General features: G+C 41.9%; 1 protein-coding gene across 1 annotated transcript in view; it reads right to left on the reverse strand.

Annotated features, from left to right (window-relative positions):
- The window catches only part of grid2 (glutamate receptor, ionotropic, delta 2), a 418,695-nt gene that overhangs the window by 44,241 nt on the left and 357,619 nt on the right, over positions 1–16,835 (reverse strand). Inside the window, exon 13 of the mRNA XM_034541936.1 lies at positions 12,527–12,719. Within this exon, the coding sequence (XP_034397827.1) occupies positions 12,527–12,719 (193 nt within the window). The remainder of the gene's footprint in view (positions 1–12,526; positions 12,720–16,835) is intronic.

Below are 16,835 nucleotides of genomic sequence, written 5' to 3' on the forward strand. Positions count from 1 at the left end.
CACTCTCCCGTTCGGCTTCACTCCAAATCCTTCCTGCCTAGTTCTCCGGACTGTGATGCATGGCTGTCTGTGTTTTTTAAAAGTCCATTAGCTGCTGGCGCTAGGCTGCCTCCTCTCCCACAGACAGGGATAAAGACGCAGAGCATGGCTGCCCCAGCAAGCCGCATGAAAATGAGAGGACAGTGGGGAGAGATGGAGTGAGACGGGAGAGAGAAACGGGGGAGGGTGGATGTGAAAACACCTCGATATTAGCCAGACGCCGAACAGCAACACGGGCAGGAGAAGGGGAAGAAAGAAAGGAAAGAGTAGGAAAGAGTGATTGTGATGAAAACAAAGGAGAAACAAAATAGAGTAGAGGGAAATAATGAAAAAAGACAAAACAGTTATAGATAGAAGGAAAAGGTTGAGAAAAAGAGGGCATCCGGTAGGAGAGCTAGAGGAAGGCTGAGGAAAGACAGAAGGAGACACTTTCACGTCATTCTGAATGAGAGACAAAGGAAGGAGGAGGGAGGAAAGCATGACAAATGGAATGGGCTGAGGATGACGAGGATGAGAAAGAGGGGTCAATTCTAACCAGATATCCCGGCACCAAAACCATTTATATCATGTTTCTGTTTCTTTCTTTTAAAACCCTCCGCCTCCTTCTTTGTCCCCCTAATTTATCTACAATCCAGTAATTGAACTTCCTCCTCAAAACAAAACGCAGGGGAGTTACAGTGATTCATCCTCCACTGTTCTGTTTCATCCTCTTTGTATCTTGGAATTGAAAAAGTTATCTAATGGTTAGCTTTAGGTCGCGGGGCTGGCTAGACATGACACAGACCAGGCAGATGAAAAAAGTGCTTAACAAGTGCTTTTTCTTCAGCAGGGGCATTTGGCCCTTTGATTAATACGTTGTCTAAATTTAGCAACTTTGCTGTTTGGGTTTCTATTGGCCTAATTGCTTTTGTGCTCAACCCACCTTGTAAAATCAATATTCTGTAATATTGTTGTTGTTTTTCAGGTAATGTGATTGCTTTTAGGTTTGTGTCTGTTTATTTTCTGTAAGCCACCATTTATTTTTCCAGCAATAAATGGCCATCTACCCTTCTTCTCTGGCTCATTAAGGTTAGTTGTCTCGTTAAGGATGTGAGTGATGATCATTATGACCACGAAGCTCTTCATTGGTGGTCTATTATTAGGAAAGAGAATCAGAGTCAAATGAATGCTTTTAAATCATACAGAATGCGTAATGAGCAGCATGATTTGGCCCGACTCAACCTCTGAAAGATTATTACTACTGAGCAGCGAAAATAAAAGTCAACTAAATTGAACTAGTACACGATAGAATCCAAATATTCTTCATGAACTAAATTTCAGTCGTAATCCAACCGGCCAAATATATCTCACCTTTATTTAACAAGGAAGCCAGATTGACATTAAAACCTCTTTTAGAAGGGAGATCTAGCCAAGAGAGGGTCAAAGAGCATCATCCAACACATGAAGGGACAACCCACAGGACCACAGGACAAAGGGTTTGTTCGACCTCTGGGAACAAGTCATTGGAAACTGTTTGGAAAAGGGCAGGCACTTTCAAAAAATACTTTGCAAAGTCCGGAGAAGAGCAACAACTTATTTTCCATGGAGAAAAGCCCTCAGTACACTCTCCAGTTCAAAAAGAACTGATGCAGCACTAAATAAAAGAACAATAACGTTACTAGGCCTAACTAATTTGTTTTTGTTTTACCTCCACAATGTCTGCTTAGAGAACTTCCAGCTCTACACAAATGTAGGTGATTTCAAAATTTCAAAAAGGTCATTTACAATCTCCAAAGGGAGCCTTTGTGTTACTAGCTCTGTTTCTTTCGAGTTTGTTTGAGTTACACGGCAATGAATAATAATTCAAGCAGGACAAGTGGAAATTGAAATAAGGCATTTTCAGTTCTCCTGCTTTGTTCAGCTCCAGATGAAGTAATGCATGTGAAACAGGTTGGAACAGGTTGAGGACTTTCCTTTGCCCTGTAAAGTTTAAAGCTTAAGATTAAGGGAAAGGGATTTAAACCGTAAGATTGTTTACTACAGGGACTGCTCATTAATGTGCACTGATATACTTTACTGTGTATATACTGGAAGGATGTAAACCCACTTTGTTGCCTGGCATATTAATTGTTATATCCAGAGGCACTGGAAACCAAGGATTGCTTTTGTTAAGGCAATTTTAGATCTCCGCTCCAGTCCGAAAGTGTACTTTTGTGTGCAGACTTCGCCAGGTGTGTCTTGCATCGACGAATGTAATGTCTGATTGAATGAAGACAAACCATAATTGGGTAACCCCCCCGTCTAGACAGCAAGCAGAACAGATGAGTTTTCCACTCCCAGGCAACATATAAGCTTTCACTTTAATCTATGCAGCCGTGTAGGCTTGCGTCTCAGCTGTGTCTCACAAGCGCAATTGCGACCTGAAGTCCTTTAACGCAGCCAGTCTTTTATTCGACAACGGGCAAACCGTAACCTACACTGTACATCTGCCGGCGCCAGACAACATCGCTGCTAACCGTTCCCTCTCTGCACCAATCGCCAACACCTTTCTGCCGTGAGCGCAGCCGCCATGTCGCACTCTTTCTCTCTCGCTGAGCCACGCACACACTTGGGTATCGCTAACCCTTTGAGCCACGATCCTGTGCATCGGTGCCGCTGGAAGAAGTTGATCAGGAATACGACTGGACCGACCGTTTTGTGGCACACTTGGGATGCAAATCTGGAAGGGAAGGATTTCTAATCCCTAGCGAACACAACCTTTCCAACTGGAGCAGTTGATTACATGCGGCTCCTTTCTACGGGTGCCGGTTAAGAGGAGGAAGTAGTCAGCAGTCAATGATGGTATGAAACAATAAAAGTCCGTAAAATAAGCTGTTTCAAAATGTGTGAACCACCTCAACCGTTAGAGACTCTTTAACATAAACGAGGACACAACACATGTGACCGATGTGGCCGGTAATAAACAAGATTATCCGTGGACAGACAGACGGACACACGCACACACCTGCATGCAACAACATAATCTCCGAACAGGAAATTGCTGCATAACATTGTGGGGAATCAAGTGAAACAAAGGACCAGTATTCGACAACCACCTTGGGTCAACTCATTATTAAAGAATGCACACACACACTGGGACAGGGTTTTTTTTTAACCAAAGACCTGCTTTTGAAGCTCTGCTCATTGGCTTTTTATATTTTCCTGAAAATACATGAGCTGAATTTACAAAAATGTTTGGGTCTGAATTACCGAGACAGTCCACTCCAGCAGTGGTCACTTATACCTGGGTATATATTCTTTCCCTTTTTTCATGAATCATAACGTTAAAATACAACGATTAACAAAGACAGGCAGGCCTTCATATACAGTAGGGTATGCAGGCTCACAAACACACACGCACATATACACACACACTCACACACACACACAGTCAAATGCAAACAAACAAATGCCTACACAAACGCAATAAAGCCGCACATTAATTGCAGTTTTCATCCGCTGACTTCCATCGATTGGCTTGTAAGGTAATAGAGAAAAACTGATATTGAGAGGCAGAGAGAGGGCAAGAGAAGAAGAGGGAAAAAGGAAAAGTGAGTGAAAGACACTTAAATTGAGAGTAAGATGATTGTGTGGGTGTCAGATGGATTCTTGCGTTGAGGCTTTTAGAGGCAAGACAAATGGATCAAGAGGCAATTAAGCATAATCATTAAAAATGGAATGATTAGAAAGCTGGAGAGAAATAGATTATGTCTTTCACCTATTATTAAAGAAAACAGTTATCACCCCCTCTTCTGACTCCTCTCCCTCTTTTCTCTTCGTCACCTCTGGAGCAAACATGACAGCTTTTAATCAATCACCCCAATTGGCCAGGGTGGTTTCAATGTGCATCTCCGTTCTTTGTATCCACGCTTGTGTCACTGCCTTACCACCAATGTCGCTGTCAAGCCTCACCATCTCCTTTCTTTAACATGTAGAGTAAACGTCACCCTCATTTCTTTCTCCTATATTACTCTTTTCATCTGCTCTCCCTGAATCTGAGTATGAGTCACATAAACACTGTCATCACGCAAGCAGAGAATTGTAACAGCAGGAACATATGTTTGCAGTTTGGGCTTATTGTGTTGAATCCTAATGAGCTATCAGACACTGCAGGAGAAGAGCTTTCTCTTTTCCCTGTCAGGGTGATTTGCACGACTAGAAAATAGAAAATGAGAGAACCCAGCGGCCAAAAAGGCATTTTCTGGTCTTAGCAGAAGCTGGGTTATTACAGAGGATATTGCAGCAGTCATACCCAGGCACAGTGACAGATATATCAAGCCAGCTTATGCCTCTGTAGAGATTTCATTCAAATCGAATAAAATACATGACAAACACATCAATATGACATTATTTGTTTTAAATCTAATGAAATGGGTCTCGCCCCAGCTGTTCTGTAACTGCACCCACGTGTCATCCCACAAATAACACCACAAGCATCAGTGCACGACTTTGAAAGAGAAAAAACCAAGAACACGCAAGTGTAGGAAGGAAGAAATGAAGGCAGGGAATTAAAGGAAAGGCGGAGAGGAAGCACGGGAAGGATATTGTATGTTCTCGGGCTCGCTACATAACTGCAGGCAACCTGGAGACCTAAAAGCTTTGTTTGTGAAAAGTCAACCTCGCTCTCTCTCAAACAGAGCGGGAGAGAAATCACTAACACTGAGATATGTCACTCGAACACAGCTGGGCCACCCTGCTCGGTAACCTTGGCAACCCCCTGACCAATGGTCGGTGGGCAGGAGGTCCGTGACACTGACACGATCTCTTGTGGACTGTGCTTTGAGAGGGTAAGCAGTTGTTGGAGAGGCCTCTCTAAGTTCGGAGCCCACCGACCACATGTGCGACTCCAGTGCCGTCTTCCCAAAGCTTACCCTCTCTCCGATGTGTTTACATTCCAACCATCGCTCCTTCAATTCCTCTCTCCCTCGCAGCACTTATGTCATCATTCTCACCAGCCTTCCTATTACTCTTCCTTTTTTTCCTTGTTCTTCTCTCTGCCTCCCTTCATCACCGTCACTACTTTCTGTATTAGCCATTCTTCTCCTTCCTTATGTCCATCCATCCACGTTTCACCCATTATTTGTTTCTTTTCTTATTTTTTTTCTCTCTCATCCTGCCTCTGACATCAAAAATAATAATTTAAGCTACGAGTAATTACATTTTAATGTGAGGGGAAATATGACCCGGGCCACTTAACGCATCATTGTCAGTGAAGCATCATTTGTAGTCAAACAAATCCTGCCCGTCTCTCTGTCTCTCCAAATCCTCTCTCTCATGTTTGATTGAGTGCTTTTTTTGCTTTATGATGGCTTTTAGCCCCACTGATTAATGTGCCCAGGGCTCCATTAAAGAAATAGGAAAATAAAGAATTTATGTATTAATAAAACATGGTGTTAAAATCCACCCACCTCCTCCGTCTCTGCGCTTGTTCTCGTTAATCTCCTCTATTACTTCCATCCCTTCCATCAAGCATCTTTATATTGTCCAGCTCCCTGTGTCTCCATCGATCCCTCCGTCCTTGCTCTTCTTCCTTTCCCTTTCTCACCCATCTCCAGTGCTTTTTTAGTCCCTCACTCCTCCCTCATCTCGCTCCTTCCACCTTCCTAAATCTCCCAATTTCCCCCTCCCTGCTCCCATAGCACCCATATCATCTTCCTCACCTCCCTTCATCGCTCCCTGCTCTGTCTCAATCACCCTCTGGAGTGTGATGGCCTCTTCCAGGGCGGAAGGATCCAAACAGGTCTTGGTTGATTTACCATCAGCTCAATCGAGTGGATAGCTCTGCCTTCATTGTCATCACTGAACTAATTATGGTAAATTGGTGAAAGCTCATAGGCTTGCATCATACAGCGCCTTACTGCCAGAATCAAGATATATGTAGCAGATGTGAAGAAATGATGGTATATTTTATCATCGTTTCTGGAGACAGATGGTGATAGGGGGATATTAAGTAATGGGCTTGTTCCAGAATGGAGTTGAGCATTTGTGTAAGAAGTGAATACATATTCCATCATCAATAATATGTTATAATGTGCATGAGGAGTAGTATCAGTAAACCTCCAGATGCCAGAAAAGTTAAATCCATTTGACAGAAAGGTCATGAGTTACAAAAGTAGCACAAGCACATGCCTGAAGGATATATCAATTTACTTTTAGGGGACAATACAACATGAATCGGTGGGTCAGATCCATTTCAGCATGGTAATGCACCAAAAAAAATGTGAAATTAAAATCAAAGAAATAGGTATTTGTTGTCGGAAAAAAGGGAATTCTGCAAATGGCAGCAGAAATGCAAAAGAGCTGCAGCCGAGGCGAATGCCTTCCATACAGTATAATCCGTACATGTACATATGTATGAGGCATTAACTTCACACGCCAGCCTGCCCTCTCTTCCTCGTCCTCTTCCTCAGCCTTGATTGACTGCTATATGAAAGGGTGAAAAACAGAATTCCCCCAAAAAGTTCAAAGCTGATCAGTTCAGGGTCAAGTTGGAAGGATAGTACATTCACTGCTGCCAGATTTACTTGTCAAAGTATTATGAGACTTTGTTAATAACCTGGACCTTTTTCCATACTTTCTTGACCCGTGCCCTTGAATTGAGTTAACGTTGCAGTAAATGTTTCAATGTTTTTATTTTTAAGACGCTCCCATAAATTTGAGACTTGGGGGGGGTAATGACAAACTATAGTGCAAGGACATGTGGGAAAAGACGTATTTTCTAAAGTGGATCCTTCCCATAGTGCAGCAGAAAGTCACACGGACAGAAAATCACTCAAACTGGCAATCCACTCAACTCTAAAATCACTCAGCAGTCATTAGAGACTCTTGAGGCCTGACAGAGAGGAGCTGTCATACATTCACACTGGGACACTTAGATCAGCTGAGTCAGGTGTGTGTGTGTGTGTGTGTGTGTGTGTGTGTGTATGGGTGCGCATGCCACGCTTGTATATATGCGTGCGCTACATTGAGAGGACTTAAGAGACTCACTCAGAGAAATCCATACATATTACATATACGTCAGTTTCCTTTGGCATCGGCTAAAATCAAACCAGAAAACCGGTTAAATATTCAGAAATACAGCTCTGGACATGTGACAAAAACATAAACAGCACAAAATGCACAAAACAAAACCCTGTGATCGCACTGGATGTTGCAGAGCGTCTTGCTTAACAATTCATATTTAAATGCATTCTTTGCACCATGTTGCACTCTCACTATTACTTTCCCTCTTCAGGACAAATATATGGTATCTCATATTATTAGAACGTCCCATCATGGTCTGTGTCAGTAATTTACAAGAGGGGAAGAGGGGGGTGTGGGGGGGGAGGTAAAGTAGTTAAGGGAGTAAGTAATTGATAATTTATTTATTTATTATTACCTTTACAAGTCAAATGCCAAGCTGTCAGGACACACACACACACACACACACACACACACACACACACACACACACACACACACACACACACACACAAATAGACCTACTCTTGAGACCATGCAAGAATAAATCAAGAAGAGCACAGCTGAGTAAAGCACCACCTTAAACGAAGACACCATTATATCAAACAGCGACCCACAGCGCGCCCAACACAGCGTCTTTGATATATATGTGACACTGAGTTAATGAGATATCAAGTCAGAGGCAACACCTCAGTTTATTGAACGCCTTGATCATTGACTGAAACGGGAGAGACGCACACACACATGTGACATGCTTCCCCCTGCAGCTGGCTTTGCGTGTGCATGTTCGTATCACTGCTTGGAAGGAGCGCACGTGAGTAAATGTGCATGCTGCTTACGGACACGTGCGTCGTGTTTGTGTGCGCGTGCGTCTGTGTGTGCACGTGCATATGCTTTTTTGTGTGTGTGAGTGATACCAGAGACAGCTGAGACACTGACCCGTTGTGACATGTAATATCATTCTGCTGCAGGAGATCGAAACTGAAAAGGAAGAAAATCCATAAAGCACAGGAAACACCAGTGACAGAGAGGAGTAAGAGGTTTATTGTGGAAGAGAAAATGCCTGAGAGAAAGAGCGAGGGAGGTAGAGGGAGAGCGGCATGAGGAAAAGGACAGACAGAGAGAGAGAGAGAGACAGAGAAAGAGAGAGCGTGACACTGAGGGGAAAAAATATATTAAGTTCTTAACCCCGCAGGAATCAAATATAGCAAAAGGACGGGATGGAAGAAGACAAACGCATCCAAATAAATCAAACGGAGTCAGTGAACAAAAGATTCTGATGGACTCATGGGGTCTGTAATCACATCATGGCCTTCCAAATCGCCTCCAGCTCGAAAATAAAAAATAAAAATAAAGTCTCCACCGAACGGATTTCTTAATTGTCTCCTAGCCGTTAAGTGTTTTACAGGACAAGCCAGGCTTAGTGTTGTAAGAGTTCAGAGAGTCTCGAGCTACCTTGTGCTTGGAAGAAGAAGCTCCGAAGCCAGAGATATATAATAATCATTATTTAATCATAACAAACAAGAGTCATCTGTATACATACATGGTCCAGGCCCGGACGCGCTCACATGGCTTCGCTTCCACAGTCTCCTGACTTAGCCAACAGTTTCTGTCTGGCGTCACCACGTAAGAGACCAAATTCACGTCTCACAATTAGTTTTATTCGCAGTCCATTCGCTGAGCTAAGCTCCCATTGGTTAGTGGAGGTATTCATGCAAATACCTTTCAGAGACACAGCATGCTACGCTGACCAGCGAATAAGACATAAGGTTCACACCTGAGGGTTAGTTCCATTGGCCACTTCAAAGAATGCCTCAAATCGATAAACTAGCGGGGGTCAAAGCTCACACTTCCGGTCAAGGACAGGAAGTTCCCCTTCAGAATAAAACCCTATTATCCTGCCTACAAAATAAAAGCAACATCTCAGGTTTCAATCGGCATCCCTTTAACTATTGTCTAAACAATAAAACATCCATTCATTCCCATGCATCATACAATGAATCTTTACATTTGTCATTAACAAACAGAATAATAAAACAGTGATCCTCTCTTATGCTTCATAATACATTCCTCAGAATATTCCTCAAATTAATGATCATATCTTTCTTTATGTATTAATTTAAAACATAACCTCTCTTATCTACATGTGCAAGTGTATATAAAATCCACTACAACCTAACAGTGTCTAAATCTTCTTTTAGCAGACTTTGTGAAAAGCGGCTGAAAAAAAGATTCCATTTATTTTAGCCTTTGACATCTCCTTTGTGACAAGCTTCAATGTAAAATTACATTTCAGCAGGACGTAGAGAACCCTACAACACCGGTATTTGACTAAGTAAATTGATGTCAAGTTTTCCTTCATAGTACTGTGCTTGGGAATCATTAAATTAAAAATAATTTGAGTTTCAAGGGAGGTTTAAACATGCAATCAAACATGGCAACAGTGTCACTGACGTGGCCACTGTAGCAGGAAGAAAACATCCACTTGTGAGAAGGGGACGCACATCAGTGCACCACTAGAGTGCACCCTGTAGCCTTTAACACAATGTAGATACATAAGAGACTGACAGAGCGGCGCAGAGAGGGGGAATATAAAGAGAGGTGAAAAAGGAAAGAGAAGAAATATAGAGAGGGCTGTAAAGATCTGAACACAGAATGATCGTATAGCGCAGAGATTTTCAAAGAAACATAGCCCGTCAAATCCAGAGAGACACATTAAGAAGAGAGGCTCTGCCTCCTTCGTGCGTTCTCCGTCATTGCTGCTGTGCAGTGCTTGCTGCAACACTGGAGGTGTCACCTCTGTCATGTAGAATTATCCATGAAAAGCAGATCCTCTCTCCGTCCTGCCTAGACGACCAGCCCGTCTCCTAGACATCCCTCCTAGCTCACACTGTGCAGCCATGGCGAAGCAACCTTACGTATACGGGTTAGCCATCAGGTTGATAAACCTATAGGTTGATCCGTGGATGAGGTGATGCAATCTCAAGATCATCCCCTATTTGGTCTGAAAGCCGCAATGGCCATGCTATTCAACTAGCAATCAGCAGACAGGTGCTATACATTTCCCAGCATGCTGTCTGTCGGTGTCTCTGGCCGAGCACTTATTGTGAGCATCACGCTGACTCTGTCAGCTCCACATCACCCTGGAGGCTCAGCTGATCCCCTGGAAACTGCTGTTGCTGTAGTGATACCACGGTCACCTTTTAGCTGCTCTGTGGAAGCTGTGATGTGGTATGGATGTACACACACGGGGGAACTGAGTTCTGGCACCACTCCTTGTAGCCAATGAGTGGAAAACTACACAGAGTTTGACTTTGGTCTTGTTGGCCTGGCATACTGTATCAACAGTGATGGTAAATATCAAACACACACTGTTATCTCATATATTGCAACAGTGACATTTTCTAAGATGGTTTGAACTCTGTGAGGACATCATCCGTCTGTACTATGCAGCTCTGTGTTAGTGACCAAGCTTTATTCATTAATGTTGATGTGTCAATATGGCAATATTTTAGGATTTTTACATAAAGCAATGTGATCGTTACAAGTGAGAAATTGACAGTATTTAAAACTCATGGGTACTATTCATATGCAAGTTTGCAAAATGTCACTCGGTGACGACTATTCTAAATGTGAATTCTAAAATACAGTATGTACAAATTCCGTGAGCCCTGGATTAAAAAAGATCAATGTTTTTATACAGGACTTAAAATTATTGAATGAATTATGTAATATTCTGACTTATTTGCAATATTTGCATTCTATATAAAAAACCACAGATTTCCAAACATGCTACTAATTAGTTATATACGCTCAATAAACACCTCTGCCAACGAGCAAGGTATGTGAGTGAGTGTTAATAGTTATGGGCTTAAATGCTGTTATCTGCTGCATTTATCACATCATTTAGAAAATACCACCCGCCACTTTAATCACTCCTCCCAACGCTTCCAACGCTGGCTTCAGTTCAAGTCTAATATATTCTAGAGGGAGGAGGGATAGAGTGAGACCCTCACTAGAGAGAAGGGCGATGCAAACAGAAAGCGGAGGGGGGGGGGGGGGGGGGGGGGGGGGGCATGCAAATGAGATGCAGCAGTCAGATATTTATGATGCCGGGTAATCACCGAGGGAATTAAGTATTTTACCATGTGTGCGTTGTCCGTGTATCGTTAATATCGTTTGGATAGATTTATCCCATTTCAAGACAGACGACCTGACTGAGCTGTGTGAGCCGTATATCAAAAATGTGTACAATGAGATATACTGTGTACCAGAAGAATAGTCAATTTACATATATATATATGTAATATATATATATATATATATATATATATATATATATATATATATATATATATATATATATTGTCTCCATGGGACACTGGACCTGTCAACACATATTAGCACACAACACCAGTACATGGAACACATTAAAAGTACACAACCCTGAGGTGTCAGTCAGTCTGTGGTTGTCTACCCCAGTACAGCCTCTGTACCCTCTGCTTATTTTAGGCTACTACTTAAAGTACCATCTGTATCTAACACAGTACAAGTTTGGGGTGATGGTTTACAAGCAAATGCAACATTATTTCTGGTACTAACATCAGACAATTTTCAATATGAACCCCTGATTTAAAATATACACATTGTATCGCAATCAATGTGAGTTTTGTAAAGACTAAGAAGAATAAAAGAGGAAACCAAGAAGGACAAGGAGCATGACAACTTTTGCTACATTGGTGAAACCTTTTGTATTATACTATTTGGGAACGAAGTGTGCTAGGTGCTTTTATTGAAAGACACATTACTCCTATCTTGTGCAAAGCAATGTGACATTATTTGTATTTATTTACTAGCTATTTTCTATGCCTATGGGATTCAGTGACCAAGCCTTTGTCACATGACTTGTTTTTATGATTGGTTTGGACATTTAGCATAATGCTGGGCAGCAATGCTCTCAAGTCAAATTGCTCTCCGGGAGAGCAAGGATGAAAGGCAGTTGTTGAGGAGGGATCAAAGTCAAGAAAACAGCAAATGTTGATTGAAGTTACAACTAAAATGTCATCCTCTATGCCCTCACTGTATTCATTGCAGAAAAGAGGCTTTGTGTGATTGGTTAACTGTAACTTGAATTACAACAGTATCTGAAAGATATATACTAGTGTAGATATTTTAAAAACACTAAATACAAGTTGGATTAAAAGCTTTAAAAGCTGTGTTGACAACCTCAGAGACTCATGTCATTTCTCCACTCAACTTGATTTTTTACAATAGGACCAAATGAAGTGTGTTGACAAAGTTAGATGTCGACAAATGACGGCTTGAATGAAAATTCTTTGCTCAGAGTAATTAATTGCTTTGTTGATGCCGCCATACTGCAACTGGTCCTCCGTATGCAAAACACATCACAGTCATTCGACTCTGATTGTTTCACTAACCACGGTGAGTTTACACGTGTCAACGGCGCTTTGTTTGGACGTGACAACTCATTCAAAAGGTAAAGACCTACCTTGCGGATGCCTTCTTTGGACTCCTCAACATTAGTATCTCCTCCGGTGCGGTTAATCATCCGCCACATCTGGGAGTACATGGGATCTCTCTCAAAGGGGTTCATGGATTTGGAGCGCACCTGGTCGTACACTGCAGAGTCCAGCACTGTACCGTAAGGCAAATCCGTCTGCTTGGATAAGTCTTGGAGTGACCTAGAGAGAGACAAGGATTGACAAGGGTTAGAATTCACGTTGTTTCCATCACTGAGGCCAACATGCAGACTTTGCCTGTATGGTCCGCACCACATCACACATGGGGCTCAGTTCATCTCCTGGGTGTTACTGTTGTGGTGATACTGGAGCCATCTTTTAGCTCTGATAATGGATTTCGCAATGCCCTGTTTTCAACAGCATGCTCTATGTTCAAAAAGTTCCCACAATGCACTACACTGCTATCTAACCTGCTGCGAGGATAACACTCTCTAACATGGCTTTTGAACTGAACAGCCTGTCCAACAAATTAGAAGTTGATCCGTCTGTACATTGCCGGTCCATGATAATAAACCAAAACCATTATGATGGCATGGCCACCCATTACCTCACTTTTCTTTTCAAGCGGTTAAAAGTTTTATTATTCACAGAGCTCTAAGGGTAATTGACCTGGATTAAATCTCTTACTGTGGCTTTTCTGGCTTGGCGTGGTGAACGATCAAGCCTTTGTTATGTTCTTGGTAACTCACGTTGCTAGCTGACTGGACCCAGAGAGATGGGCATCGGACAGTACACATAAAGTATTCATGGGGTGGCCAGCTGCACTGTGGTCCACACAATCTCTTCCCCATAAATTTATGATTTGGATCTAAATTCTCCATGGGCCATCAGTGGAACGTGCACATAATTGACATGGAATAAAAATAGAAAATGTGAATGGCCTTCGACCAACAAATGTGAGAAAAAATGGGGGTGGAAAGATGTTTTGCTCAGCAGCTTTCACTCAGTTCTCAGTGCTGACCAAGATGGCTTGGCTAACTGCACACCGTTTAAAAGCCACAACCGAGGGCTGCGATGCTAACAAAAGGCCTGTGGCTAGCTAAGAATATCGTATATCAGTATGTCAAAGTATAACTTCAGCACCAGATGTCTACTAGAGGTGAAGTTGATCAGTAAAATGATACGTATACAAAATAGTGACGTGAAAAGTTAACTTTTAGCAAGCTAATTGTAGCTATGAGTTTGCAAGCTACTGTAGTTAGCTAAGGCACTTGCCAACATAATACTACATAGCTGTCAGATTTAGCTAATTCCACAATAGCCCAGCATGCATACAATCAAAATACTTATATAATAAATATAGTTAGGCTAAACTGATATTTGTCAAAATGCTTGCAACGGATTCTGATTTCCACATTCTTCCTGCCGATGCCTCACATTTTATCGCCTGTATCCTATAGCTTATTAAAACCTAGTTCTGGGTTCCTTGCCCTGTTGGTAGTGCATCCCACCACACAAGAGCTTTTAGGCATTTTACTGCCGTGTGTTCGCATCTTCACGCAATATAAAGTCAATGGAGAGCGAAGAATTGTTTTCCCCTCTGGTGTGGGCGGGACTTAAATGTGCTTTGTCTATATATCAAGAAAAAGGTAGGCAAAAATAGAGTAAAAAAATTATAAAATTAAAGACAAGTCATTCTGTCTTGTTATTTGTTTCTTATTGTTTTTTTCTCTCTCTTACACTTACACCATAGTTAATTGCAACGCAACAGTGCACAAATAGTTTGACCGCTGAGAAATGTCATGGAGAACCATGACAGGAACAAATTACTGTTTGTTTGACATATGGCTGCTACAAACCACTCATGGATTTGACTTTAGATTTATAAAAAAACATACACAAAATCGCTCAACATGTCCTGCTTTATAGGGCACTCATTGAAATACTTTGAAATTCAAAATGTGAACACTACAGTGCTATTGGAGGACATAACAATACTGAATGTGTATATATTAAAACATACAAGAAATACACATACAAGGTGAACGGAACATGTATTTCACAACATTATAACATCACTTTTAGAAGATTTAAAGATTAAAACATGTGCTGGTACTGGAACAGTCAACATACACATCAACAACATAAGGCCACAACATTAGGCCACTTATTCACTGTAGTGTTTATGCAGTAGTGGACGTTGCAGACCCTGCAAACCACATTTGATCTTATTATGTTGGCTTTCTTGCAGGTCTGGTGTTTGGCATAGACAGGGGTATGGAAGGGGAACAGATTGAACCGCTCAGCATCATTTGGGGTGTGGCTGCGGTGTCCAGGCTTAGGGATGTGTTTGGCCTCTGGCTGCTGCGAGCCCTAAAGACCTTGATTCTGAAATCCTTCAGACACGGGCCTTGGTCACCAAGAGTAGGCAAACAGTCTCATGTACCACCTCTTGGACTTCATGGGGGTGCCCATTTGTTACTGTCCTGGAGCAACTCCACTGCAGGCTGCCTGCGCTTCTTCTTGGCAGAGGGGCTCATGTCGCTTGGGCCTGGAATGTCGTGGTCGTGGGCGGTCAGGACAAGTCTGCTACATCGCCATCGTCACTTTCTTCTTCATCCTCACTGATGGCAGGGTGGGCTGGCGCGACAGTCGAAGACAACATTACAGTCTGCCTCCTCTTGCCATAAAAAGGATGAGCAAGCACTTCCTAAAAAATTAAACACATGCAATAAAACAACTGTTATAAGGTCATAGTCTGACAAAAATCACTCATATTCACTATTTGTAGCTTGAATATTTATAGAAATGGGTTAACATTCTCTCTGAATCACTGTATAGTGTTATACAACACTTTGACAACATTAAAACATAACGTCCTAAGCTGTATTGCCTTATTTTTTAAAGAAAATACACTAAGTATGGCGTGTTATTGCATAGGTCATATGTCAAAAAACGGTAATTCCATATCAATTCTAGTTTCTACGGGAACTGGTCGTATGATCAAATATGGTGCCCACATTTTTCATGCCGTAATTTCACTCATTTCACTAAGTCCTCCACAAACAACACACATGTATTCACTTAGCACAACTATTCAAGCATAACATGTGTGAGTTTCAGCAACTTACCATGCTTTGTTTAGTTGTAGATATTGTAGATAGAGTCGAGCTGCAAAATCGTCTTTTCCGGCATTCGGAAAAAGGAGAAAATCAAACGCGCACATGGTCTCTGCTGATTGGTCAAATGCCACAAAGGCGGGTGCTGTGACATGAGGTGATCTGTGCTGATTGGCTGGGTGAAGACAATATGATTCTTGAACTCACTGAGGCCCCACTGAGGTTCCACGCCCAATAAAGGGTTGATGAACAGTGTACATTATCTTATGTCATCAATCAGTTTTAATACAACCACAAAGCAGATTTGGCAATGAGCATAAATATAAGTAGGTACTGTTGCATTATAATAAGGTTGCCCACCCAGGCACACACATAAGAAATAACACATTCAGACGTGTTATGGCAGGTCACAGCTCTGGCGGTTTCTATCGCTCTCTCTGATGCCCTCCTCAACTATCTCTCTGACCCGCTCTGAAAGAAGAAGGAAAAAAACCTTTGAAGATTTTAATGAACTTTGCCGGGAACATGAATCTTTTATTGCCGTCAATTAATCTTTGGCCTTAATAATCTGCCCTCCCCACTACTCCCCTGTGATTATACACGCCTGTCAGCACACTCTTTGAGGAGGATTCCCCCTTTGTGAATTGGTTTCACTGGGTAGTAACTCGGCTTGTAATTTAATGGTGTGAGTGTGTGTGTGTGTGTGTGGGAGGCGGAGAGAGCAGGGTGAAAATTGTCATGTCAGATGAGTTTAGATTTAATAGAGACAAAAAATAAGTCCACATAAAAAAACGTCTTAATGGTGACACAACCTCCGTAAATGCTCCCGAATTTGACAACACAGTCTATAACGTATAGGTGTAAAGTTTAGAGGGGAATTGTGTGCTGAAGGTGTCAGAACCACACAGTGACTTTCCAAAATGCTCGCTGTACAGTTTGTTTAAGAAAAAAGAAAAGAAAAACTACCCAATCTCAAATCTCTAAACTACAGAAGTATAATAGTTATAATTTTGTTGATTGAAGACTTGAAGATTGATAAAGTCTTCCCCCTGCTGAAATGCACTCGTATGATGTTTCCTTCATGTGACCTGTGTATTTCTCAGGAAATGTGAAAGGACATCCTCTAATTGAATACATTTTGAGAAGGAGACAAAAACAGGGACAGCATGGCACTATGAAATGTTTGGATTTTAATTAAAAACAAAACAGACATTGGTGG

The sequence above is a fragment of the Cyclopterus lumpus genome, chromosome 9 (genome assembly GCF_009769545.1).
Source record: "Cyclopterus lumpus isolate fCycLum1 chromosome 9, fCycLum1.pri, whole genome shotgun sequence".
Lineage (NCBI taxonomy): Eukaryota > Metazoa > Chordata > Actinopteri > Perciformes > Cyclopteridae > Cyclopterus > Cyclopterus lumpus.